We start from the raw sequence: 25432 nt of genomic DNA on the forward strand, positions 1-25432 counted from the left end.
TGCGCACATACAATTTTTGGTATGTTCCCTTCCGTCACTGATCATGTGGTCCAACGCATTGCGCATTGGTCGTTTTCGTGTCTTGTACCTGCCTGATTGTGGTTGGTCCTCCTCCCGCGCGCGGCGTTCCGTAGGACTCTTTTTGTATCCGTCGTCCGACTAGAACTTGCTCTGCCCAGGAACGACTTACTAACACCATGCTCGCTTTCAAGGATACTCAGTTGGCACTCATCCACATCCCATTGCCTCTCTACTCGAGCTTCCTCCAAAGCATCCTTCAGCTCCTCCTTCCCAATGAGTCCCGGAACGAACACTCGGCCTTCAACGGCAATGGAGCCGTGCAGCCTCCTCCTGCGTGGCCATATGAACATCCGTTTGTCAATATCTCTGTGACGCCAAGTGAGTGTTCGGTGGTCTGCTCCAGGAAGCTTGCAAACGACATCTTCGTCCCAGCACTCAATCTACTCGATCCAAAATCAAGAGATCGGGTTTCCATCACTTCAGAAGACTATGTGGTCATGCAAGTCGATGGCGAGGGTCTGGACGCAGGCCAACGAGTGCTCGAATTGACCAGCCCACTTGCCTTGGCTGGCATGTAAGTTTACCATTCTTCTCATGGATGATATCAAGACTGACCGAACCAAGTTCCATCTTCTTCATCACGACATACTTCTCGGACTACATACTGGTGCCGATACGCTACAGGTCTCAGGTCGTACATGCGCTAGAAGAACGAGGATTCATCTTCGAAGACCAAACGTCTTCCTACGTCAACCCGAGCCATCACAGCCGACAGCACTCTTCACCTCAATCTTTCGAGGTCCGGCCGCCGGGCACCCCTCCACCAGCGACGGTATCGGAGCTGCAGACACGAACGTTTGCCACCCTCAAGCGCCGCAACATCATCCCGACCGTGGACTCATGCTTACGTCTGGTACAATGTGCCGGGCGCAGAGATAGCGCCAACAGCATAAATGAAGGTCGTAATCGCAGCAGCATGACCAGCGCTGCCGATGACGCACTCCACCTAGGCCTTGTAAAGTGCCTCATCTCACCGCCATATCCCAAATTTCTATCTTTGACGCTCACCGACACGGAGCCCGCGTCGCTACTACTCGACCACTCGCTCCTCCCCAACTTTGCCTCGGACATTTTGCTTGGGTCAAAAGACGACTTCCTTATTCCCATAACACTCGACCTCCGCGACCTCCCCATGGAGAGCACTGGTATTATCTGCGGCGTCGCCGGGCGTCTCGTTGGGGGCACTGCGGGCCAGTTGGAGAGCGCGGTCGAGATGAGCTACCTGAGTACGGCACGCGCGGGCACCGTCATGGTAGCTGAAGACGAGCTGAAGCGCGCATTGGGGGCTCTGCGCGGCGCGGAGAACGGATCCTCCACGCCTGACTAGCCAAGTCTTGCGTGGGAGTTGAATACGATCGGTCTCTCTCACCTTAGCAAGTCATCTGCTCCCAATGCCCGCTTACGGACAGATGGCTTCACACCGATCAGCCAAGGCCGTTGGATCAGAGTGGGGTGCATGAGTCGTTTGTTTCTACGTTCCATCGACGATGTGGTGCCGCTCGCGCATACCTGCGGCTTTTCATCTGCGGAAGTAGCCGCGTACGCGGCATGTTGCAATTGCATGTCCCTCACCACGCTACGCTTCGGCTGCTGCCACACGACACCCCACCGCCGAAAATCGCTCGTCCCGATATCCCGCACACCGAAATAACCTGGACAGCTAATTTTTTCCTTGCCGCTTAGGCCCCGTTTATGTACGACACAATTTCATGCATGAGCAAAGTTTCTTCTTCGGTTGTGAGTTACTGTTCTGGGACGCAGCCCCGGTGCGACTAGTGGCACTCCCGCCCACCGCGCGGTTCGCCGCTATCTTGAAGTAATCGCCTTTGTCACGGCTGTGTGCGGCCATGGGCACAAAATTGTTTTCGGTCATGGCATCCATCTGTGCGAGATTTGGCCTGGGTGCGCTACACATGATTTTCCCCTCTTGTACAACAGCGAGGCGTCTGGTGGTTGCGACACGCATATGAGCCGTGGCAGAGTCTCCGTTAAGTGAGCCAGTATAGCTGCACTTCTACGTGTCTATAAAAACTTCACTCTGTGCTTGCATGAAGTAATTTGTCTTCTAGCATTGCCATCTTCTCTGTACCTCTACCCCAGCCCCTCTGCCCTCTTCTTGAGCCTCCTTCCCATCTCTCGCATTCCCACCCTCTTCACCCGCCCCACTTGCACCCAGTACGCCCACCAAAACAGCCCAATAATCAGCGGCACGCTCACCACCCAGAACACCCAGAACAAACTCTTGCCCGGTAGAAAATTATCGCTCATGCTGAGCAGGCTCGATGTGAAGCCCAGGGGCACGAAGACGAGTGCCACAGAAGACAGTCGGATGGTGAGGTCAGCTTTGAGGACCGAGTGCTGCGCTTCGAGGAGAGAGAAGGCGCCCATGACGACCGGGAGGAGTGACTGGATGCGCTGCTGCGTGAGGCGGAGGGAGGTCAGGAGAGGCGCAAAGTCGGTATGCGCAAGGGCTGCGGCGGCAGAGGGACTTGTATAACGTCCCCGTTTGATGGCCACACCACTGCCACTGCCACTGCCTTCCTTCCCCTCATCCTCCCCAAAACTCACGGCCGAGTCGTGGCCGATAGTCCTGCCCACGCTGTCTCCCGCACCAGGCACACACAGCCCTTCGATGTTCCACCGCATCTGCTCCAGGTAGAAGTACACCCTCCGCCGCCACGAATTCACGTCGCTCAGCAGCGTCCGCAGCGCGCGGACCTCGTTGACAATGGTCTCGGCGCGCGGGTGCGCGTCCATCTGCTCGAACTTCAGCATCCCCTTTTCCAGGTCACTGACCACGCTGACCAGGTACTCGAGCTGCAGGTTCCAGTGGGATGCCGTGATGCGGTGGGCGAAGATGAATGCGTTGCGGGGGTCCAGAAGCGCGGCCGCGAGGTCTGCGCGCGACGCGTGCTGCCAGTAGTACGCGATGTCGTCGAGGATGCTGGCGTGCGCTGCGGCGCCCGGCTTCCCCCGTGGTGGAGGCGGCCATGCGGAGAAGTCGAGGTAGCCGTCTAGATACGGCGTGTTGCTGCACGTTGTGGTGCTCCATTTTGCCGCGTCGAGCTCGCTCCATCGCCGCAGCCCAAACGCGTTGGACGCGCCTGGGTCGACGAGGATGATGGCCTCCCAGGGGGCGGTGGCGTTGGTGCTGGGGCGCCACCACACGCTCATATTTCTGCGTATCAGACCCGTCGCCCGCTCGCAGTGGTGGTCTACTGTCGTCACGAGACGCGCGACGTTGTCCCGTGTCCGGATCTCGTATTCTTCCCTCCGGGGCGCATGTCGATCGAACGTCCGGATCTCGTGGTACACAAACGTGGTGAAGGTTGCTATGGATTGCAGTGAAGGGAGGCGCCGCATGGTGTGGTACCCCTCGAGGAAATTTTGCGTCCGGTCGAGGTCCAGCTTCAGATATTCTGCGAAGAAGCGCGGGTCGATGTCAAAGTGGTTTCCCAGTAACGATATCCAAGGAAGTGAAATGTCCTCCGCGAGGTAGAGACGGCCTTTGCATGTTGGTGGTTTGTCAGTGCTCCAGTACGCGTCCAGTTGGGGATGTTTGTAGATTTCAAGCTCGGCGATGGTTTTGTCTCCGAATTCGAGAATCTTCATGCGTGAGGAGTGCTCAGGTAGAATGGGGAGGGTGTTAAGTAGCTTCAAGCTGGGGTGTTGGTGGCATAATCTATAGATGTTTTGCAGGTAGGAGGCGTCGGCGCCCTTCCAGCTGTCTAAGGGTGACATGCTGACCTGCGCTGAGATGAGCTCACAGAGCACACATGTTTCGAAGGCTGTTAGTGTCGTTCGGTTCGATTAGATTTGAAGGCTCGAGGTTGTGGTCGTGACTGCAATGACGCACCAGGCCCAGACGTTGTGGTCTGTGGCCAATGAACGGAGCGGGATCGTACTCCAAGGTTACTCAACGCGGCGGCATGTGCGGGAGCACCCGCCCTTTCGAGTTTCAAAAAAGACGTTGTAGTTCGATGATACAATGGGACCCAGTATGATGTTATGCTCATGTTACTGCTAGTACGATAACATCGCCCACTTTCGCCACTCACTGCCTCCTCAACGCCGGCGGGCCAGTGCCGTTGAACCCACAACCGGGATGGCCCTCACAAGTACTAAGCGTGTGGATATACCGAATCTTCCCTTTCTCCACCCTGAAAGCATGACTATCAGGCGACGGCTTAGGGTCGTCGCGGTCCAGGCCCGGAAACCCAATGTATATCACCACCACGCCATTCACTTCATCGACTACATATCTCCTGTCGACTACTGTGATGGTACTCGGAAGCCCCAAATCACATGTATTTCCTGTAAGATTCCGTCCGCCCGTGTACGCACCACCCTCCAGTCTAGCACAAGGTGTTCCCCAGGGCACAGTCGCATTTGCATTTGCAAAACGATTGAAATACGCGTCACCCGCTGCCTGGATGACTTTGCGGCTGTCCCGCTGATCTTGGGGTATCTCGCTCCAGTCTTCTTGGTCGTCCCAATACTTTAAGCACATCAGTGAGCTATTCCTGAATTTCAGCTGCACAGACCCACCTTATATCCCGTCGCGTTGAAAGCCCAGTCTCCCTGATCAGTCACCAGTGTTTCAATCTTAGTCAAGTACAGCCCGTCGCCCTCGAACCTGGTGCCGATGACATACGGATGCACAGGATCCATGACGAGGTATTGCGTGAAGGCCGTGCATAGGACGTCGTCGTAGAAACTGCGGTGGCTCGTGATATTCAATGGTCTACTGAGGATGCCGGCGTTGATGGAGAGCGGCTTGAATTGCTCCGTATAGTTCAGGTCTGGGGCGACCGAGGGGATCAACCATGGCTCGCCGAGGGTTTGGGCGGCGAGATAGGCGGCGGTCATGTCGTTGAGGAAAGTGCGATCACATGGTGTGTCGGAGGCGTGTGTGATAGTTGCGAGAGCTAAAGAGAGAAGTGTACTTAGCATTGTGTGATTTCGTATACTCGCAAGGTTTTGGTGTTGGGATAAGCGGGTTATTGCAAGTAGGTAGGTTGAAGTTCTTCGCGTCAACACCGAATGCCCTCAGCAATGTTGTGAGTATTGACAAAGACAACCACACTACGCAATCATCGACGTGCGCGCCGCCGCAAGACAGAAAAACTTACCCCAAGCATGGTATGTTTAGATGAGACCATTCGTTGTACTGATTTTCATTGGTCCATACCATAAGTACTGCTGCACTCCACACTCGGCTATAGCGATCAATATGCTTGGCCTTTACCCGAAGCACATTGCTTGACGGGGCATGCTCTCACTTCCAGTATATGAAAACCTAATCATCTATCCCATACTAACGGATCCGAAGTTCCACCTCTTTGAGCTTGTCATCCTAAGACATATCAAAGACCTGCCGTCCATCCACCCTTGGAGGTATGTGGGGCCGATGAACACATAGTAACTCTCGATCTTCCGTAGAATGACTGGCACCCTGCATCCAAACAAAACGCAAACCCCGTAATTCTTTCTTATCGTGGCCCTTCCCAAGCCCACGTATCTATTCTTGGTAAGATATATCCGTTGGCACCGAGCACGTTGCGTGAAGGTGGAGATACGTTCACCCTTCTCCAAAGGCCAATTCTCTTGGTGGAAAGGTTGCTCGTGGAAGATGAAGCCTGTGGGTACTGTGATCTTATCAATGACTGCTGAGAACATCGCAAAAAAGGGGGTACGCATTAAATATTGTATTTGCAACTGGACTCACCTTTCGCCCTTATCCTGACGTTTGTCTTCAGTGGTGGCTGCCCTGCTCGCAAGGATTGCGCCACCATTGTATAGCGATCCTTTTGCAGTTTCTGAATGTTCTGCTTCTTGGACATGAAACCCACTGTGTGTGGTCTCTCCTCAGGGCCGATGCCCAGTCTAAAAGCTTGCCGCATGATGTCTACTTGGCTCTCGTGGAACGAAGATACGAATCTGTCGAAGCTATCTATAAAATATCTAATGGTATCAATCACGAAGGCTTTGGTAACGAGTACCGTGTCATTGTTCTGGAAGTTAAAGTCTGGACGTAGATGTTTTGCGACGACGTCCTTCAGGTCGGCAGGCCTTTGCCAGATAGAGATCGTTCCATGAGGCGCTTTGTTCTTATCGGATAATTCTGATCTAGTTCATAGTACGTCTAAATTCTCGCTCCAGTCAGGACATAAGCTGGGTAGGTCGCCGAGGAGCTACGCCGAGATCCGACTTGCTGCATCTAACATGAGATCTAAGCCATCGTACTTGGTTACGACCAACTTGAACGCCTTCATGTAGACCCCATAAATGGGGAGGCTGTAGTCGAGTCTGCCATAGCGCAACACTAGAGAGAGTCCAGCCAAACCAAAGACCTTGTCTCTGAGGTCGGTTGCCCTCATCAACCTTCCGTCTTTGAGAAGAGCGAGGTTCATTCTGAACTCATCCGTGATTCTTACCGATCGTTTGTGCGATACAATGTAGCGAGTTCATTCCAAAACTCTTTTCTCAAGCCCCCAATACGATGCTCCTAGGGTGTCTTTGTACGCATCTATCACGCCGTACACACAGTAGAGCTTCACTAATGGAAATAATGTTTCCCTAAAAGGGAAGATGACTCTGCTCTCCTTAGGTATCTCTTGCTGGATCCACACCCCATTCTAATAAGGCCTTGCGAACAAAATTGCCAATTCCTTCCACACCATTCTTCCGCCAGCCACTGCAAAGGTCTCTTTTACGTTGGGTAACACGTGCTTCCTCTCGTCACGATCCTAGATATCACTGGTCTCGAACATACCAATAAGGTTTTGAAGATTCTAGGATTGCTGATTGTCGACTTCCAGCTGTACCAAGGCTAGTCTGTCGTCCTCCAACATCCTCCAGTGTATTTGATAGACATGGAACATGTTTTATACTTGATGATGTTTCTCCTCAATATCTTTCTGGTTGATGCAAATAGCATCGATCCAAATTTTCATGTGCTTCTCTCGACCGCGCACTCCGACGAGAGCGTGATAGAGATTTTCTCTAACCGTGAGGATTCTGTCTGCATGGACCCTCAGCGCATAGCGAGGAGTCGTATCCCCCCACACGTAGCTTAAGGAATTGAACTCGGGCTTTGCATCCATGTCCACGGTGCTGAAATATCCACAGATTTGCGCACTGTCGCAGCCCGGTTGCAGTTCAAACACACGGATTTGGTGCTTATCAAAGCTGAGCGGGCTATACACATAGGGTTGAAGCTCTTGCATCTCTGTCTCCCATCTCCGAGATCGTTTGAGGGACTTGATCGGGGTTTTTTTTTTTTTTTTTTTTTTCAATTCGCGCTGTTTAGTTGTTCTTTGATTGAGCCAGATGCTCTACGGTGTTGTCTTGTAGATGTTTGGTATGATTTGTTTCAACAGAAAATAGGGCGAGATGTTCAGTGGCCCTTCGTATCATTGCACGAAATGTGAGCTGCATGATGGCTTCGAATTATCGACGTCCCGCGATGCACATTCGGTTGAGGGGCGCGACTTCAGCTGAATTTGTGGAATTAGCTTCCTCCTGGTCAAGCGGCTTGACCAGAAAAGGCCGCCCCGAACTTAGAACATTTACACGCGCAGGCCGCAGAATATATCGCTGTTTTGTGTATTTAAGTGAAATGATGGATTCCTTCATGTCTGGTGGAACAGACTAGGGCAGGAACATTTCGAAAGGGTAAATTTCAGATGTGATAACTGCATGGGTGAGCATGCTGCAGGATGATGGGTGACGTCAGCAGCACATATCTGCCGTCTGCGATCTATCGCCTATGGTCAAGTTATCCCAAGTGCAGCCCGGTCACGATTCTGTTTATGCTCCATCATGATCATGGTTTCCTATGTAGCGGTCACACGGATAGTGGCGGGGATAGTTTGTTCTTCAATGGGTGAGTTAGGGCCGACGAAAGTGCATACTGGTATGACGTCTGGGGCCTAGCGTCACTTTTGCACATTCGCCGGACTTTACAGGGTGTCACAAGTGGTACCTACGTTCACTTCTCCGCGCTTGACGTTCGGCGTTAACAATTGTAGTATGATGAAGAGGCGCGACTGAGAGGTATAAAGTTTCAGTCCCCGTAGAAGTATTGCAACATCTCCAATCACATAAAGATTACACGATGACCTCTATAGCAAAGACCGTAGTACTCATCACCGGCGGTAATTGCACTTACACTCACTAAATTTTTTTGCGCACGTACTGACAGATTCTTAGCAAACAGCGGCATCGGTTTCGAGCTCGCCGCCCAACTCCTCCAGAAAGGAACGTATCACGTACTGGTCGGTTCACGATCCACTCGGAAGGGCGCACTCGCTCTCAAAGACCTTCAATCGCGCAACTACCCCGGAACTGTCGAGCTACTACCCCTCGACGTTACTGATGACAATACGATCAGTGACGTAGCTTCTACAGTGGAAAGTCAACATGGGAAGCTTGACATTCTTGTCAACAACGCTGCCGTTGCCATACCCCCGGGAAATGATCGCGAACAACTCCGTCTTGCATTTGACACTAACGCAACCGGGCCGTGGGTGTTGACCAAAACTCTCTTGCCGCTACTTCAGAAGTCAACCAGTGCACGCATCATCAATATCTCCTCTGGTGTAGGAAGCATTGGAAGAAAGCTGGATCCCGCGAATCCTATGCACAAATTGTCGGCGGTCCAGTACCGGGCAAGTAAGGCGGCCCTGAACATGGTCACTGCATGTCAGTATGTCGAATATGGCGCACTTGGCATCAAGGTGGCCCTGTATGACCCTGGTTTTACAGTGAGCAATTTGAGCGAGAATAACAGGGCGGAGAAGGGCGCAAGAAGTGCAGAGAAGACTGTACAGAGTCTGATGGAGGTGGTCGAGGGGAAGAGAGATGCTGAGGCGCCAGCCTTCCTCCACAATACCGGTGCCTACGAATGGTGAGGGGGTGCACGAAGAGCTTTAAAATAATACTATCAATGGGCGGAGACGGAGCATGTAGGGCTGATCTGGAGCGGTTGCAATCTGCCGTCCAAACTTTGTGACGTGAATCTAGTAGATGACTGCGATCCTTCCACACGCACAGGACTGACCATACTACCTAAAGTGAAGATCTGTCCACTCGAATCCAGGCAGCGCCAGGGCCTCTCCGCTCATCAAACCATGCACGTATGCATCGCCAATGATCCTGTACTCGTCTTTGCCATCGACACGTCTGGCCAAGAATGGACACCGTGAGCCCGAAAACACGCAGAGAACATCGCCCACCTGTGCATGAGGTGATGTCCATCCAACATATCCCTTTTCACTCTGCATGTATCGCGAAGACGTGATGCCCGTCGCGTATCGAATGTACCTCATCTGCTCTTTCTGAACTTCTCCTTCCTCTGACAGCCCCACCCGTCCGATGGCATAGTCGCTCAGTCGCGGATCAAGGTAGTATGAACCGTAGCCAATAGCAGCGCGACCGTTTCCTTGTAAGTCAGGCAGCTGGACGGTATCACAGATGAGTGTACGCCAAAGAGCCTCGGCCGGCGCTTCGTCAGTGGGATAATCGCATTGTTCCATCACTTCTGCACAGGCTGCGTACCAAGGTTGGAAGCCTGTTGGTCCTTCCTTCGCGTGGTCTTCGTAATTGAGAATTTTGGAGACAGTGTCGACAACATAGCCGCGTACTAGGAGAGCGTCGTTGTCGTCAGCACTGATACGTACAGCAGCTGCTGAACCACCATGTGCTTGGTGGCTCTGGGAGTGATGTGTATATCCGCCCTGGATCGTCGTAATGAAAGCGTAGTCGGGTACCCACGAGGGTGCTGCCTCCACCGAGCCAAGGAAGGATACGAGTGCGAGGTCGGAAAAGGGGTCGGAGTTCTCTTGCTCGTAGAGCATACGTGTTGCCGACTCATACACAGTTCCTACAGGTGCAGAATAATCGACAATGATCTTTTCCGCTTCATGCTCCTCGATAAGTCCCATGATGGCGTATATCTTGTCCCGAGGGTCCATACAGCGTAGTCCGAGGCTATCACGGAGAAGGTAGCTCAAACGTTCAGCGTGGCCGTTGGCAAAGTCGTCGCGGATATTGTACATGTGCTGCACGTGCGTGCATTCTCGATAGATTGGCATTCCACCGTACGCTTCGTAATTTGAGCAGATGGCCAGCGCGACCGCAGCGATGGCGGACCAAGATGCGCTGTGCATGGCCCAGTGAATCTGCGGTCTTGCTGCAACAACTAGCTCTTGCAAAATCCACATGCGCGAGAACCAGGAGCGCGTGAAGAACTCCTGGAGTGCGGTGACGGTATCTGCATTGCGTTTTGACTCGCGTTCGACAAGGGCTCGGACATCCGCGTCTGGTCCGCGGGCTGGTGTCTTGTCTCTCAACACCTCATCAACGGCTGCAAATATGTTACTCGCAAGATCGTCGTGCTCCAAGTTAGGGCCAAGCCATATCAAGACATGGCTCGCATACATGTACACCTTCTTCATCAGCTTTACCTGCGAACTGCGCTCCGGGATATCATCCTGATTGATACTGATTGCGTCAGCCCAAAGGATCCTTTGTCGCGTAGCATGACGATAGCGCTTCAAAGCGTGATAGATGTTGTTGCGAACAGGAAATATATGACCGTCCAGAAGAATCTGCTTGCTGGGTGCATCGGTGCCCCAAGTATAGCTAATAGCTTCAAAGTCCGGTCTATCGCTCAGCCGAGCGTGCACAAGGCTGCAACGTAGATCTTCGTCCTGGTTTCCGGGTTCAACTACTAAAAGTCTAATCTCGTCCTCGTCGACCAATCCCTGATACTTGTAAGCGGACAATATTCCCACCATTTTGCAGAATAATCGAAAGCGAAGATGACCCTCCAGTATGTCAAGGTAGAGCAAGCTCGTTTATAGGGAGGAAATAGGCAGCGAGCACCGGGGTACTGCTGATTATGGGGCCATTTCTGGCTCGTTGGACAAATATGCCCGCGAGCATGCTGGGCTTGTCTCAGCCTTGTCGTAGTGTGACCGGATTGGGATCAAGGAGAATGTGGCGCCCACCATTACACGCGGCAGGATCGAATGTGCTGAGTGGTGAGAGTAAATGAGGAACGCGACTTACCACTTCTTGTGACATGCTACCTATGCCTACCTACGGAAGGCTGCGCCGGTATACACTGTGTTTGAGATATTGAAGTTCGGCGGCTCCGTTTGCGGACCAATCTGGCATGTACCAAAGGGGTACGTTGGTACAATGAAGCGAGCGAGGGGAAGGCGACGAATTGACTTTCGAAGGATTCATGAAGTGGCTAAGGACTGCCACAAGTTCCTTTTATGGAAGATGCTCGCTTAGTCACTTGAGTGGCGCAGTCGAAAGGCTGCCTGAGGCGTGAACATATGTTCGCAAAGCCCAGCAACCATGTTGAGAACGGGGTCATGGTGATTTGACCAACACTTGACCATTCCATTTTTCGGGATGCGTGGTCGGTTGTTTCTTAGCAAATTACGCTTTGGTATAAATTCGTACTGTCGATGAGTTCTAGACAACTTGAAATAGATATGACAATGTGAGATACGGACCAGTGATGTAAAGTGCAGAGCAGAAGCTGTGAAACAGAGGTTGCAGATCGAAACCGGTATCATATCCTGGTCTAGCGGACCGCGGCGCGCTGGGACCCGAAAAGACGCGATCAACGCGCACTGTCAAAAGAATTCCTATTTCCCTACAAATCCACCGTCTACAATCAGTGTCACTCCGTTTGTAAAGTCACTCGCCGCACTGGCCAAATAGATCGCTGCGCCAACAAGATCTTCTGGCATGCCCCAACGCGCAGCCGGCACACGCTGCATCAAATATCGGGTATACTCTTCATCTCTTGCATACACCTCAGTCATGTTTGTCCTCATGAATCTACGATACGATCAATGTTTGCTTTCCAACCAAACTTGACTCTACTCACCCGGGCGCAATCGCATTAACGTTGATACCTCTACCTGCCCATTCGTTACTGAAACTCTTTGTCATCTGCACCACAGCTCCTTTCGTCATCCCATATACGCTCGTGTTGATGTTCGCCTGGAATGCCGTTACAGAAGCAATGTTAATGATCTTTCCTTTCCGTCCCAGCCCAAGGACCTTTCGCCCAAATTCTTGCATGCTGACATACACTGCACGCTGATTCACCGCCATAAGGAAGTCGATCTCCTCGTCTGTTGCATTTTCGCATTGATTACGGGCCATCACACCAGCAACGTTGACGAGGATGTCCGGAACGATGCCTTCAGCCCACATCCGGGCGTAGCATTCACGAATTGATTGAGATGAAGCCAGGTCGCAGTTAAAAGATGTAATTTCGCGCTCCGTCGGTGCAAGGAGATCGTGCAGGGCGTTAGAGTTGGGGTCATTGGGTGCCTGCCTGTGTCAGCGCGTGCGAGAAGCAAGCGCAAGGAAGTGGTTCTCGTGTACCTCAATAAAAACGATGTTAGCACCGGCTTTTGCGAGCGCAAGAGCGATAGCCGATCCCAATCCGCCAGTTGCACCAGTTATGATGGCATTCCTTCCTTGCAGGCCAAACAGATTCGTTAGAAAAGATACATCCATAGTTACGAGCCACGAATCCCTATATGGTCCTGTCGTAAGAGTAGGTAAATATTAGATGTCAAATCTAGATAGTTGCCGTGTGGTATGACACGGCAGGTGAGCTGATGTGAGGCACTTCCCCTCATCGGATATGCGATGGAGGCTTCTCCGGATTGCACCTCATCCACACATCGGGATATTGGAAGCGTCTGCAGACCCCAGCTTGATGTTCGACATGGGATAGCTAGCAAGCATCTTGCGTCCATGATGAGTGTGAAACGCTTTTGATGCACCGTCAGCATTGGGAAGCGACTACACTCTCTGAGCCGATGACGTATGGTCACGTGAAAGTGTATCAGCCCTCTAGGGCTGGAGCGGAAGGCTGGTCGGTTTCTAACCCTTCCCCGCAACGCAACGCGCAACCCGCCTGTACATCAGCATCAGGCCTAAAGTCTGCAGTCGTTACAGTGCAGCGTTCTCTTCCTCGGTGGACTTGGTGGGGACGCAGCCCACAACCGCGGCAGAGAATCGCGCAGGCGCACAGCATGTGTCACGACTGATTGAACTGGTGCAGCGATGCAAGCTTCGTTAATAAAATGCGTTTACAATGCCCCATAATCAAATGGCCACATATCGCGCGTAGTTAGTCCGCTGATGTCGCATCGTAGTGAGGTATGTCTTAGTCGCCCACGCTGTTTGCGTCTGTTCGGGCGTCGCTACACCGACAACCGACCTACAAGAGCAGTACACGTCGTAAAAGAAACGTGCTATTCTGTCGAATGGGCTTTTTTTAATGGCTGAGTCTCAGTTCCCGCTCCCAACGATACGATGGGGCATCATAGGTATCATTTACACTAGACAGCGTTCTTTATCACTTACTCACTACTTCAGGAGCTGGCGCAATCTCCGCTGCATTCGTAAAGGACATTACACTTCCACGGGAGCATGCGCAAGCAAGACATATCGTTAGTGCAATTGGCACATCTAGTTTGGAGAAAGCCAAATCGTTTGTTCAGGACAATATTCCTTCTGTGCCAACACCACACATCTACTCTTCTTACGAAGGGGTGCTCCAAGACGTTACTGTTGATGTTGTATACATCGGCACGCCACATGCGTTCCATAAAAAGAACTGCCTTGATGCGATTGCAGCAGGAAAGCATGTTCTCTGCGAGAAGGCATTTGCGATTACTGCTCGTGAAGCCGAAGAAGTATTCGCCGCAGCCACTGCCAAGAACGTTTACGTTATGGAAGCGATGTGGACACGCTTTCATCCACTTGTCCAAGACTTGCGTAAGGTCCTTTTCACCGACAAACTTATCGGCGACATACGCCGCACATTCTGCGACTTTGGCCAGGATCACAAGCTTGCTTCGCTCGGACCAGAGTCGAGGCTCAAGAATCTTGACCTAGGGGCTGGCAGTCTCTTGAACATCGGCATTTACTCGTTGACATGGGGTCTTCTCACGCTAGATGAAAGGATTGGGATGGAAGCGTCGCACACTGAGATCTTGGCCAACCAAAGCCTGGTCGATGGCGTAGACGTGGCCACTGCCATCTTACTTCGCTATCCAGCAACTGGGCGCCAAGGGATACTTACTTCAACATCGGAGTTCAAGAATGATGATGCTTTCTGTCGCATCGAAGGAACGGAGGGCTACGTTTTGCTAAGTGGACCGTACACTTCATCGCCAAGAAATTTCTCGGTGTGGCGCAACCGAAGCGCAAGCAATTCCAGTTTTGATGGATTACAACAGAGCGAACCCGTGTTCCAGAAGGGGTATGACGACGTCGGATTCGGGTTGTACCGCGAAGCTGATGCCGTCGCACTTGACCTCGCTGCTGGACGAAGGGAGAACAAGATCATGCCACACGCAGAGACGTTGCGCATTATGCGGATGCTGGATGAAATTAGACGACAGGGAGGCGCAAGCTTTCCCCAGGACGGCGAAAGCTCGAGTTAACCGTACATCATTGTGCCTGCTTGCCGAGTAATCAGCGAACCATATGATTTCGAAGTGGATTATTAGCAATGCAATACTAGCTGATACGCCTAGACGACCGTGGAAACATAAGTCGTTGTCTCCCCGTTGCAAAACCTTGTCGGCCTATTCGTCATCAGATGATTCCTTGGGTTGTTTATTTGAGGATGCTCTGATCGACCCGCTCTACTTTACCGGATGGGAGTCCTGATTGTCAAGTTTAGTGTTATGCGTACCGAGCCAAGTATCCGCTCATACAGGAACACCGACCAAAGGGGCGCAGCGACTTGGCACGTGGTACCCAAATGTAAGAACGAACAACTTTACTTCCTTTTTCGGTTTTGGACCCCGTCGTTTTGCGTCACGTCCGGTTCGGCGTCCAACCCGCCTGATGGCCTATTTACGAATACAATCTAGTCCCGATTGGTTCACCAGAGCCCATAAGAGCAGAGCACTCCCGCTTCGTGGCACCGCGTCTCGATAGCTGTGATACACGATGCGTTTGCTCACTCTTTTGTCTTTTGTGCCTGGCTTGCTACATCTGGGATCAGCAGCACCCAATCCGACAGGCTCCCTAAGTTTCGCATCTAACAAAGAACTGTATACCTTCGAATATTCGACACCAAACGCAAACGCCAAAAATTGGATCGGCATCTACCACGCTACCGGTGGTGGCCCTGATGATGAAATGCAAGTAACACCTTCTCTCAGATGGTCCTACGCACCCAATGCGAAGGGGTCGCTTACCATCAAACCTCCCGTTGGAGGCGGAAAATTCAAGGCCTACTTCCTTGCAGACGACGGATACAAGTGGATCGCAAAGCCCATCGAAGTGACTGCGAAGGAAACAAACACAGATGAGCTGAAGGTCATGACGTGGAACCTGTGGCATGGCGGGACCAAGGTGAACGGATACCACGACAAACAGGTCAAGTTCTTGACAGGGGCGGGTGTAGACGTGGTCGGGTTGCAAGAAGCGACCGGCGATCACGCGAAGCGTCTCGGAGAAGCCCTGGGCTGGAATTATCATCAGGACGGTGGAGACAACAGTGTTGGGATCATATCTCGACTACCAATCATCAAGAGACACGGCAAGATCGGCCGGGGAAGCGGTGTCCAGCTTGCACTCAAAGGCGACACGTCAAAGCCGTTCAACTTTTGGTCTGCGCATCTCGCAGCTTATCCGTACGGCCCGTACAGCTTCTGTTTCGAGAAAAAAAGTGCGTCAGATGTCACTGCAGATGAGAACGAGGCTGGCCGACCTAGCCAGATCAAAGAACTGATTGATGGAACGAAGTCGCAGCGCGAGTCTAACATCCCATTTTCCATAGTAGGCGACTTTAACGCTCCGTCACACCTCGACTGGACCTCAGCAAACAACGCAAACCACTGCGGTAAAAGCTTCGATTGGCCCACTTCTAAGATTCCTACCGACGCTGGTCTCATAGACTCGTTCCGCAAGGTGCACCCAGATCCAAAGGCTGTGAGCGGTGACAGTTGGTCTCCCATATACCCAAAGAACGCAGATGACTGGGCGAGTCAGCCAGAGCCGCAAGATCGAATCGATTTTATCTATGGGACTAGCAAGCTGGAGGTGAAGGGGTCTGAGGTCAGAGTTGTTGGTACGCCAAGCGCCTACCCGAATTACGAGAACAACGAGTGGACCAGCGATCATCGCTGTGTTATAACCACGTACAAGATGCCCTGAAGTATGTTTTCTCCAGACCCTAAGTCATGGTAGCCTGTTCGAAAGGTCCCTCCTGCAGCTCTAAGAATCGAAATATCACCACTAGTCGAATCTTGTGTCGCGCATGAGAGTTTTATTTATTTAAGGTGATATATAGTAGACGATTATCAATCGACAAAGGATTGGTCATGCGGCGCTGAGAGTCGCCGAGAATGGTAATACTAGTGAAGGGTGGGTGCGCGTGTCGCAAGTGCTGAGAAGCTCTAAGAAGCTCTAGAGTGACTAGTCTACATAGACTAGGACATAAAAGGAAAGTATGAGTTAGTTATACAGTGCTATAAGAAAGATTTTGTGGGATATATGAGACGGGGAGAGAGTGGGATGCTCAATCAGCTGTAGAGCGTATGAGATGAGGGAAAGCGTACGTCGCTCAACAATCAGTAGACGCAGGCCTCGCTCACAATGGCCTCAAAGCTCCGCTCCTTTCGTTCGCCCACCTGCCGTGGATCATTTGCCTTGCGCTCTTGCCCCAGAACGCAATAGGCAGCGCGATCATGCCACCGACAAGTTGCAGTACTGTAAGCTCAATGCCGACCATTAGGAAGCCATGCGCGTGAATCCAAGGCACGAGCCCAAAGCTGATGGAGAAGCTCAACAAGTAGCACCCCCCGGTGACGACTGCAAGCGCTGGAGCGGCCCATCGTGGAAAGGCCTCCGTCACCCACAGTGTGTTTGCAATAGAGAGTGAGACATACGAGAGGCCGTTAAGCCCATAGGCCACATAGTAAATCGAGTAGTGCCAGCCGTTGTGGACTGCAAGGCCATAGAAAAGTGTGCTGAGTGACCCCGTGATGACAGGAACAATGTAGCCGACGAGATAGTGCTCAGCCTCACGCACGCCTCGGTTGCGTTTCGATAGGAAGGTAAGAGCTTTCCCAAACAAATATCCAGCAAAGACATAAGCCAGAAGACCACCGGTGCCGGAGGAGAAGTTGACAACCGTAATCTTATACGAGGATAGATTGTATGGGGGCTCAGCCAGAATGATTGCGAAGGTGGCTCCAATGAACATCATACCGGCGAAATTGAAGGCAGATGCGATAAGTACCCAAAACACTAGAGGATTGATAGCACAGAAGAACATCTGTAGATAGCAGCGACCAAAGGCCTCCCATGATGCAGATGGAGAGCGAGCGAGACCGAAACGATGGAGTAGTCCACGCTTTTCAGCGTCAAAGCTGGGGAGGTCTCTGTAGATGTCGGATTCCGCCTCCAAGTCTTCATAGATGGTCAGCTTCTCGGTCGCACTCTGCATGATTATCATGCCATCAAAGGCTACCGTAGGTCGTTTGAAGTACGTCTCGTCATAACAGAAGAAGGCGAGAAGCAGTGCGATAACAGAGGGACAGATCCATCGGAGATAGAATAGATGCCAGTCCTTTCCGTCATCCGACATAATAGGGACGAGACCAAGACTTCCGGTGCCAAAAAAGCCTGCAATCGACCATAGGCTCGCGATTATGTGGGGTCGTCGGTCGATGAAGGTCAAATCCACGACCATCAAGAGGGCCTATGTATGTCAATTGAGTAGGGCAAGGCAATAGAGCCCATGGCGTACTGACCAGGCTTAGTGCAAGACCCTCGCTCAGTCCAAGCAGACACACGCATCCCAATAATTGGTAGAATGTTTGCGAGAACGCTGCCCCCAGGATAGCGAACAAGTCGATGAGCGCGGCAAGGAGAAAGACGAGACGCCGCCCTAGGGCGAGACTCAAGGGTACCCAGATGAAGCATCCGATTCCCATGAACAATGTAGGCGCCGTTGAAAGAGTCGCTGGGGACCAGGGTGTGGTCATCTGCCAGATCACGTCAGTCTCAGCTGTATCGACCAGGATACCTGGTTGTCGTGGAAAACTACCTCTTTGGTGAAGTCAGGTTTGATGCCACGCATCATTAAGCTCACCGCTTGCACAGCGGTGAGCGCAGTAGCAGAGTACCAGCCCACAGCTACCATGGCCGCACCAGTTTTCCATGGGCTCCAATTCAATGGGTCGTGCCGACTGTTTGAGGGTATTGGCAAGTCTAACGTCTTTCCCTCGCGAGAGATGAGAAAGACGCTGCCCGAAAGGTCGTATGATTCACGCTTCCTCTTTGTCGTGCTGAAGCTCAAGTCGGATTGCGCATCAGGGAGGGGCTCTGGGGAATGTGCCTCCTGCTCACAGGCATCCTCGGATAGTCGCACCGGTCGTGGCTTCCTGACAGGTTGAGGTTGGGGCTTCTCAAGCTCTGCCTTTTCATCAACATAGATCTCTATACGTTCAGGAATGTCGACGTCAGCAGAGCGATAGACAATGGAAGCGATGTCCATGTCGTCGAAGAACCAAGTAAACTATTAAACAAAGACAGCGGAGAAGAGTACAAAAAGAAACTGTGGGCCCGGAGCGGATTCTCTAGCTACCTTTTAATCCCTACGCTCCCCAGCCAAAGAAGACGCAATGCCCTGAGGTTCGTGCCCAGTTGGCGAGCGACCGAGCCCCGAAGAACGACCAAAACGCGTTTCGGAAAGTTAACGTTCGCCGTGGCCGCCGCAGCCCGAAATCATGAAACAGTTTCTTGCATTTTGGCTTCCGAAAAGACGTTGGAGAACAAGGGGGAGCCCACCGCAGAAGGGCCGGCAGCAGCATTGATAACTGAATCAGGACGCGCAGATACATCGCATTGCAAGGGTCGCAAAACCAACAAACGACCTGTTCCAGAATAGATTACCCCTGCCCCAAGATTTGACAATTCGCCTCACCATGTGATCGACTATAACCAATATCTGGGTGCTCACGGTACGGACCTGGTGTCCGGCGCGCTGTCATTGGGTGACAGCGGCAACCCGATCTCCCCGCAAACCTCGTGCGACCTGAAACGGGCGGGACCGTTGTCGGTAACTAGCGACACCTCCGACGGTTGAATTTCTAAACCTTGGAAGCCTCGACTTGTGGTGATTCGTGCTTTTGGTCACCCTTTTTGCATGCATGAAGCCGGTACATTCCAGTTGAGGCTCAAGCCTCTTCAGGTACGTACCTCCGGAGCTGTTGATGCGAATTCCGTCAGGTGCCAGATCAATGAGATAACGTCTTCTCCGCCTTGTGGATCAACCCGCCATGACGCAAAGCAGGAAATTAATATTCCCACGAAGCACATGAGCCTGCCCACGCTGTCCTCAGGCGTGGGCTTTGACACCCAAACGCCTAGTCCCAAAATTACCATGTATGCGATCGCCAAGGATAATCACATGCATTATCCCGCATTTCTACTGGCCTATCCGTTCTGCTGGCAGATACCAGCAAGCTTACAGAAGTCCATGCAGTGCAATGGTGCAGGAGCCTAACGAAGCTTCGAACAAGTGATAGAATCATGGGCATAGAGTTTTAAGGCCAAAGCAAAATGATCGGGGAACGTGTGTGGACGCATAATAGGCTGGTTGCGCTCAAGACACGCGCATACCGACCGTGACTGCTGTGCAGCTGGATACACTCTGAATCCCCATCACAGCAGACTAATACCAGCACGGAGGCCTCCGGCGCATCCGTCAACACCAGCCACCGGACCATTCCGTTGTCTCACTTCTTCCCAAGAACCATTGTCCCAGAACGATGCGAGCCTCCTCTTCCATTACATCGACCAGGTCCGGGCACTCCATGCACCAGAGATGTTTGCATGGCATGGATGTGCAGAGTGCCGGTTCCGCACCTTGTTGGGGAGCATTGGGCTTTCTACACTGGTGGCAGACCCAACTGGGCCGAGCTCTAGGCGGCCCCGACGGAGAGGAACTGCCGAGAGATACCGAGCCGAGACGTGGGCTGGATGCGTAATACTGAGGCTGCATAGGAGATCTTATGTTACTATAGGAAGAAAATGCGAGATAAGTAATGAAGTACCCACGATTCCGGATGTCCCGGTGCAACGAAGGAAAGCCACAGCGCATGAGAATGGCGGCGTTCCAGTTGGCCATCACATATACTAAGTTTAGAGATGCGCAAACATTCGCAGAGCTGTCGATTGTACTGGATTGAATGCTGCAATTAACAAGCAAACACTTGATGTGACACGCTCGCGGATAGTTAATTCTTCCGTCGGTCACTGATTATCGATCGAAAAGAGCTCACATATTAGCCTAGGCAGACCGTTGATACGCTGCATACGGGAGCTTCTAGTCTCATGACCATTACTCGAGGCCATTCCCATTGTGGCAGTCAAGCAACGTTGATCATCAGGTTGTGATGGGTGGCGTTTCGGAGGCAGCGGGAAGAAGCGCAGTGGCTTTTTTAGTTCACCCGAAAGAGTGAGTGCTGCTGCCCAAATGAAAAATCAAATTGAAAATGAGCAAGTTATCAGAATTTGACATGGACGGACGAGTAGATGCTTCGAGTATTCGGCTGTCCACACAAATTGCTCACATCTTTCGCTTCGCACGGATTTCACTTAGAGTGCGATGATACATACGCTGGACCCAATAAGATACGCGTGCGGGCTGCCCAATCATGATTTCCGGTTCACTGTGAAGCTTAAGGGAATGTCCATCCCAAAGTCGTCGAAGCTCTCATGAGACTGTTGTTGTTAGCCATGGGCCCATGGCTGTACTGACTCGCATTCATTTCATATGGAGCGCAAACGATGTGTGATCAACGATGATGCTGGACTTGCAGCTGAAAAATTCGAGGTCCGTGATCGCGCGTGCATAGGAGAAATGGTCCGGGCGTCTGCGGTTTCCACACGAGGGCCCGATACTATACGGACAATAGGGCCACAATACGTGGCTTCAAAGTTACTGGTCTTGGTACTCTCATCTTCTGACATGTGGATGTCCTCTTTCCGTCACGTTACGGACTTCAATGTGGAGGATCTTACCGCAACGGGCTCCCTGCTTGCTACCTGTGACGGCTACGCTCTCTTCTGGAACAAACTTCGTTATCTTCTCTGCTTCCATCGCACCGAGGTCAACACATTCAATCCTCCGGAGGTAGCTCCGGGAGCGATTGTCCCCTATGTCAGTTCCAAATTTGATAGTTTCGGTCCTCCTGTCATGTCTTCATGTTTGGCGGAGGAGGCATCTCCGATGTATCAGCAAGAACCGCAGTCATGCACGGCTTCGGAATTCGCCGCAACCCTGGTTCGCGCAACAGAACCACATCGCCACTGCAGATATCAGATCATCCCGACTAGTCAGCTTGGAAACTCTTGAGGTGTCAAATAAAACGTATGCACATGAGGTCTGGCTTCAAGATGCATAGCTCGCTGTGATTCTATCAAAGACCCACTTGGATCGAGCGCGCGTCGTTCGTTCCAATAATTCCCTATTACCACGTAGCCAGTGGTGGTTGCCAACGAAAAACGGTCAGCATGTGGAACATGGCTTGGCTGGAAGAAGGGAAAGTAAACCGGTTGTGATCTTCAGAACCATTTTGGCCCGTTTCTAGGAGAAGTCAGCGTCCAGTGTCGTGTAAATGTAGACGAACTGTTTACCACAGCTATGTATACTGATGGATCGCCAGCCGACCTTGCACAAGGTCTCGTACAGCATACTCACGCCAGACACTGCCCATGGTTCTAGAGCTGGTCACTTGTGATGAGATCATCCTGCTTAGGACTCCTGTCTCTATTCTGCGCCAGCTTACTTTGCCGTTCCTTTGAAGACTGCTGCTCGGCGCATTTGATGAGTCAACACTGCCGTCTCTTGTAGAAAAAGCCAGAACACTCTGCTAGGGTTGATAGCCATCGAAGTCGTTCAGAAACCAAAATCTTTCGCGCAGAAATATCCCCTTCGTGCTATCGATTCAGAATGAGGCGCCTGGATTGCTTTCCTTTATTTCTAATGTTTTGACCTTTGCAGATATGTACCAAGGCCGTCGATTGGTCATATCAGTGAGTTCTGTGCGCGGTACGGCTATGAGGCTGCCAGGAGGTAGACTGTAGTAAATTACTTCTCGTTTTGAGGACTTTTGCAAGCCCTCTCAGCCTCAGCGCTCAGCCTCAGTCTTCGTCTAACCTGAAAACGCAGTAGAGCCGCGATGTAACAAAGTGGGTGGACTCCACTGATAAACGAGTAATTCAATGTACACTGATAGTTTGCTGACACCTTGCTTGATGTGTTCCTCCTGTGTTCTGGTTCTACTATCGCCAGAACGTGCGCTGGACGCTACCCTTAGTAGCCTCAGCCATAAATTACTCTGCAGAAGTTCGGGACTTCTCGACAATTATTGGATATTTCATTAAACGATCTTCGAGAACACAAGACTGCAACTACACTACCTCCTACCTCCCCTCCTGCTCACCTCTTCCCGTCCACTGCAACCTGCGCACGCCTCCCCTGAGCGTCCTCTACACGCCTCCCACACAGATCTCTTTCCGGGCACGCAGTGCACCAGAATTTCCCACACCTTGAGACCCTGCATCCCAGGCTCGGCGCCATGCTGTGGTGGGTTGGCGTGCCTGCAAGAGCAGCAGCCCCATCATTTCGACCTACCCAAGGGTAAGGGTTGGTTGGATTTGCTACGCGGCGCAAGGCTGTCATTGTTGGACCCCGTTGGCTGCTTACTTTTTCGTGGGGTCTGTCTATGATGGGGCCAAGGGCTATATGTACAGGTTGTGTGGATGAGGTGTTGGTGGGGGCTTTATTGTGAAAGATGAACTAGGTGAAACATTCAGCGTTGTGGCGCGACGTTGATATTTGAAATCAGAGACTTCACGCAAGAGACAATAAGATGTGGTCTGTGTGGAACGAATGTTCGTTCTAAGATTTACACGCACGAGGCGTGAAATGATCTAGGATCCAGGGTATGTAAAGTATATACGACCGGCAGATCTAATTAGAGCCAGCCTCTGCGGCCAGCCACAACTACCTCCCCTTTGCACTTTCTTTCGGCTTCCAGTCGGTCGTGACACCTCTAGATAGTAACAGGCTCGATGAACTCGGCCTTTTCGATGATCGGCGCTGGCTTGGGGAGGTGCCTCTGGAAGAAAATCCAGCGCTTGATCCAGTACGGCACCATGACTTTGAGCTCGTACCCGATGTACGTCTTGGTCGGCACGGAGAACACCTGGTCGAGTTCCTCCAGGGTAAGCTGCTTCGTCTCGCGCACGAAGCAGAAAATCATGAACCACGCAATGAGATTGAGCCCGGCGTAGAAGCCAAATGCACCAGGGGGCGTCATAACGGTCTTCATACGGGGAAAAGTAAGGGAGAGAATTCCGGCGAAGGTATTGTTGATGCAGACGGCCCAAGCCATGCCCTGCTCACGCTGGATGGTGGGGAACACCTCGGCGGAATATTGGAAGGCCACAGGACCTTCGCCGAGAGAATAGCAAATCGTGAAGAGGTAGACAAAGAGGACGACCGGGCCGATCTGTGCGCCTTTGGAGGCGGTAGTTGGTGTCAGGAGGGAGAGACCGGCGGCGAGCAGGAAGAGGCACATAAGCGGGAAGGTGATCATGCAGAGGGTTCTGCGGCCCTTGGTGTCGATCAAGAAAAGTGTGGGAATTGTGAAGACCACCTGAACAGCTCCGTAGCCAAGAGAGGCGTACAGTGCCTGCGTCTTGTCGTAGCCGACGTTTTCGAAGATAGTGGAACTGTAGAAGGAGATGATGTTGATTCCACACATTTGCTGGGCAAGCATGACGGTGGATGCTCCGTAGTTGGCGCGCCTGATCCTAGGGACCCTGAAGCAGTCCCAGAGACGAGTGAAGTAGTTCGTTCCGGCAGCTAGTTTCTTCTCCTCTTCATAGATGACGAATGAGTAGTAGTAGTCCCTCGCTGCGATGATGGGATGCGCTCGGAGCCTGTTCATGGACCTAAAGGCCTTGGCGTAGTTTCCTTTTTTCATGAGCCATCGAGGCGATTCCGGGCAGAAAAAGATTCCAATGCCGAGAATGAAGGACGGAATAAACGCAGAGCCAAGCTGTAGACGCCAAGAGATCCGGCCTGTGTCCTTGACTATGACATTGGCGCAGAAACCCAAGAAGATACCTGAAGCCATTAGCACGAGCTTAGTTTGGCCAAGGGAAGCTTCTTACCAATGACGACCCACAACTGCCAGAACATCACGAGAGCGCCTCGAATGCGGGCGGGCGCCATTTCAGCGGAATAGATGGGTACAGTCGCATTCTTTGCACCGATGCCAATGCCCATGACGAAGCGAGCGGCGAAAAGCTCCTGCCATGTCCTTGCGAAAGCAGAGCCAATGGGAGTTGCCGTGAGACACAGAGCTGTTACAAAGATCTCACCTCGTCGACCGAGGTATTTGTTCAGAGGGTCGACAATGAAAGCACCGCTGAGTTCTTCAGTTAGCTGTACTGATGGTAAAGTCGCAGATGGGTGCACCTACATCAACCCAGCAGTCAAGAAAATGATGGCATTGATGATTCCGACGATCCATTCGTCTTTGCCTTTGCCCGAGATTCCGAATTCCTCGGGGAATGACAAATTGGCGCCGTTTGAACCTGTTTGATCCCAGCCTTGTGTCGCGGCACCGATGGCACACAAGCCAATCGAGTACCACAACATCTTCGGGCCGTGCCACTTGTGGTCACGCTCATAGATAAGCGCAGTGCGTTCGTCCTCATCGAGTTCGGCGAGTGACTCGAAATGCGTGGGATTGCGCGCAACGAGTGCAGCCCGACCAAAGAGCGATGCGTGCTCCGACATGCCATTCGTCTCAGCGAAAGCCCGCGCGTCGGCAACAGCAGCTTGCGGCGAGACACGCTATGGGCGACGCAGTCAGCATTAACACACTGAGCGACGCCATGACATGCTGGTGGGTGAGAGGTTCAGCGTACCTGCAGAGGGTTTTGGACGATGTTCAAGGCGACCGACGCCCGGCGACCGCCGGTGTCGTCTACGAGCTCCGTGTGCGGCTTCTCCGCCTTCTCGTGGAGTGCGCCATATTGCGGAGGCTCGCTGGGGTCGTGGATGGTGTCGATGTTCTTTTCGGCCATCTTGTCTCACGGTAGCGGGCACGAGAGATGAGAGTGGAACTGAGCAACGGGTCGATCGACACGAACAAAGCGGACAGGCAGGCAGATTAAATAAACCAACCCCAACCGTGTACGGGCAACCCATCGGGAGACGATTCTGGGGCAAGGCCAACCACCACAGGCGCGC

At 52.2% G+C, this 25432-nt stretch overlaps 12 protein-coding genes across 12 annotated transcripts; 5 read left to right on the plus strand and 7 right to left on the minus strand.

Annotated features, from left to right (window-relative positions):
- Positions 1-197: 197 nt before the first annotated feature.
- On the plus strand, positions 198-1408 carry CC84DRAFT_1176968 (uncharacterized protein; the record flags this gene model as incomplete). Its single annotated transcript, XM_018180257.1, has 2 exons — positions 198-595; positions 646-1408. The coding sequence occupies 2 exons, from the start codon at positions 198-200 to the stop codon at positions 1406-1408; spliced, it is 1161 nt and encodes a 386-aa protein (XP_018035170.1).
- A 764-nt stretch (positions 1409-2172) lies between these two features.
- Positions 2173-3822, minus strand: CC84DRAFT_1260121 (uncharacterized protein; the record flags this gene model as incomplete). Its single annotated transcript, XM_018184969.1, has 1 exon — positions 2173-3822. One exon carries the CDS (start codon positions 3820-3822, stop codon positions 2173-2175), a length of 1650 nt encoding a protein of 549 aa, XP_018035171.1.
- A 313-nt stretch (positions 3823-4135) lies between these two features.
- Positions 4136-5116, minus strand: CC84DRAFT_1260122 (uncharacterized protein; the record flags this gene model as incomplete). Its single annotated transcript, XM_018184970.1, has 2 exons — positions 4630-5116; positions 4136-4579 (listed from the first exon to the last, which is right to left on the minus strand). Exons 1-2 carry the CDS (start codon positions 5032-5034, stop codon positions 4136-4138), a joined length of 849 nt encoding a protein of 282 aa, XP_018035172.1. The 5' UTR covers positions 5035-5116.
- Positions 5117-5271: 155 nt separating this feature from the next.
- CC84DRAFT_803957 (uncharacterized protein) lies at positions 5272-6063 on the minus strand. The gene is made up of 2 exons (XM_018187485.1): positions 5810-6063; positions 5272-5729 (listed from the first exon to the last, which is right to left on the minus strand). Exons 1-2 carry the CDS (start codon positions 5982-5984, stop codon positions 5389-5391), a joined length of 516 nt encoding a protein of 171 aa, XP_018035173.1. The 5' UTR covers positions 5985-6063; the 3' UTR covers positions 5272-5388.
- A 2136-nt stretch (positions 6064-8199) lies between these two features.
- Positions 8200-8996, plus strand: CC84DRAFT_1147700 (NAD(P)-binding protein; the record flags this gene model as incomplete). The annotated part of the gene is made up of 2 exons (XM_018176602.1): positions 8200-8240; positions 8296-8996. Coding segments are annotated over 2 exons (742 nt in total), but the record flags the coding sequence as incomplete, so codon positions are not given.
- Positions 8997-10277: 1281 nt separating this feature from the next.
- CC84DRAFT_1093846 (HET-domain-containing protein) lies at positions 10278-10883 on the minus strand (the record flags this gene model as incomplete). The annotated part of the gene is made up of 2 exons (XM_018174538.1): positions 10278-10405; positions 10466-10883. Coding segments are annotated over 2 exons (546 nt in total), but the record flags the coding sequence as incomplete, so codon positions are not given.
- Positions 10884-11750: 867 nt separating this feature from the next.
- On the minus strand, positions 11751-12636 carry CC84DRAFT_1218231 (2-deoxy-D-gluconate 3-dehydrogenase; the record flags this gene model as incomplete). Its single annotated transcript, XM_018182978.1, has 3 exons — positions 11751-11946; positions 11996-12447; positions 12502-12636. 3 exons carry the CDS (start codon positions 12634-12636, stop codon positions 11751-11753), a joined length of 783 nt encoding a protein of 260 aa, XP_018035176.1.
- A 772-nt stretch (positions 12637-13408) lies between these two features.
- CC84DRAFT_1147708 (NAD(P)-binding protein) lies at positions 13409-14616 on the plus strand (the record flags this gene model as incomplete). The annotated part of the gene is made up of 2 exons (XM_018176603.1): positions 13409-13457; positions 13507-14616. The coding sequence occupies 2 exons, from the start codon at positions 13409-13411 to the stop codon at positions 14577-14579; spliced, it is 1122 nt and encodes a 373-aa protein (XP_018035177.1). The 3' UTR covers positions 14580-14616.
- A 467-nt stretch (positions 14617-15083) lies between these two features.
- Positions 15084-16323, plus strand: CC84DRAFT_1165184 (DNase I-like protein). Its single transcript, XM_018178660.1, has one exon. It carries the CDS (start codon positions 15094-15096, stop codon positions 16303-16305), a length of 1212 nt encoding a protein of 403 aa, XP_018035178.1. The 5' UTR covers positions 15084-15093; the 3' UTR covers positions 16306-16323.
- Positions 16324-16401: 78 nt separating this feature from the next.
- CC84DRAFT_1165185 (MFS general substrate transporter) lies at positions 16402-18938 on the minus strand. The gene is made up of 3 exons (XM_018178661.1): positions 18203-18938; positions 17907-18140; positions 16402-17854 (listed from the first exon to the last, which is right to left on the minus strand). The coding sequence occupies exons 1-3, from the start codon at positions 18650-18652 to the stop codon at positions 16742-16744; spliced, it is 1797 nt and encodes a 598-aa protein (XP_018035179.1). The 5' UTR covers positions 18653-18938; the 3' UTR covers positions 16402-16741.
- Positions 18939-20822: 1884 nt separating this feature from the next.
- CC84DRAFT_1165188 (uncharacterized protein) lies at positions 20823-21802 on the plus strand. Its single transcript, XM_018178662.1, has one exon. It carries the CDS (start codon positions 20936-20938, stop codon positions 21515-21517), a length of 582 nt encoding a protein of 193 aa, XP_018035180.1. The 5' UTR covers positions 20823-20935; the 3' UTR covers positions 21518-21802.
- A 1417-nt stretch (positions 21803-23219) lies between these two features.
- Positions 23220-25266, minus strand: CC84DRAFT_1187763 (putative facilitated glucose transporter; the record flags this gene model as incomplete). Its single annotated transcript, XM_018180954.1, has 4 exons — positions 23220-24298; positions 24346-24602; positions 24657-25033; positions 25108-25266. 4 exons carry the CDS (start codon positions 25264-25266, stop codon positions 23220-23222), a joined length of 1872 nt encoding a protein of 623 aa, XP_018035181.1.
- Positions 25267-25432: the final 166 nt, after the last annotated feature.

Source organism: Paraphaeosphaeria sporulosa (genome assembly GCF_001642045.1).
Source record: "Paraphaeosphaeria sporulosa strain AP3s5-JAC2a unplaced genomic scaffold CC84scaffold_6, whole genome shotgun sequence".
NCBI classification, from domain to species: domain Eukaryota; kingdom Fungi; phylum Ascomycota; class Dothideomycetes; order Pleosporales; family Didymosphaeriaceae; genus Paraphaeosphaeria; species Paraphaeosphaeria sporulosa.

Bases quoted from the DNA above. Each gene is read 5' to 3' on its own strand.
- CC84DRAFT_1165185 (XM_018178661.1), bottom strand. From the start codon at position 18,652: ATGGACATCGCTTCCATTGTCTATCGCTCTGCTGACGTCGACATTCCT. The intron at 18,141-18,202 runs GTAGTTTTCCAC...GTGATCTGGCAG, and splicing joins AACCTGACTTCACCAAAGAG to ATGACCACACCCTGGTCCCC. The intron at 17,855-17,906 runs GTCAGTACGCCA...TGACATACATAG, and splicing joins AGGGTCTTGCACTAAGCCTG to GCCCTCTTGATGGTCGTGGA.
- CC84DRAFT_803957 (XM_018187485.1), bottom strand. From the start codon at position 5,984: ATGCGGCAAGCTTTTAGACTGGGCATCGGCCCTGAGGAGAGACCACAC. The intron at 5,730-5,809 runs GTGAGTCCAGTT...ATAAGATCACAG, and splicing joins CGTCAGGATAAGGGCGAAAG to TACCCACAGGCTTCATCTTC.
- CC84DRAFT_1165188 (XM_018178662.1), top strand. From the start codon at position 20,936: ATGGAGCGCAAACGATGTGTGATCAACGATGATGCTGGACTTGCAGCT.
- CC84DRAFT_1165184 (XM_018178660.1), top strand. From the start codon at position 15,094: ATGCGTTTGCTCACTCTTTTGTCTTTTGTGCCTGGCTTGCTACATCTG.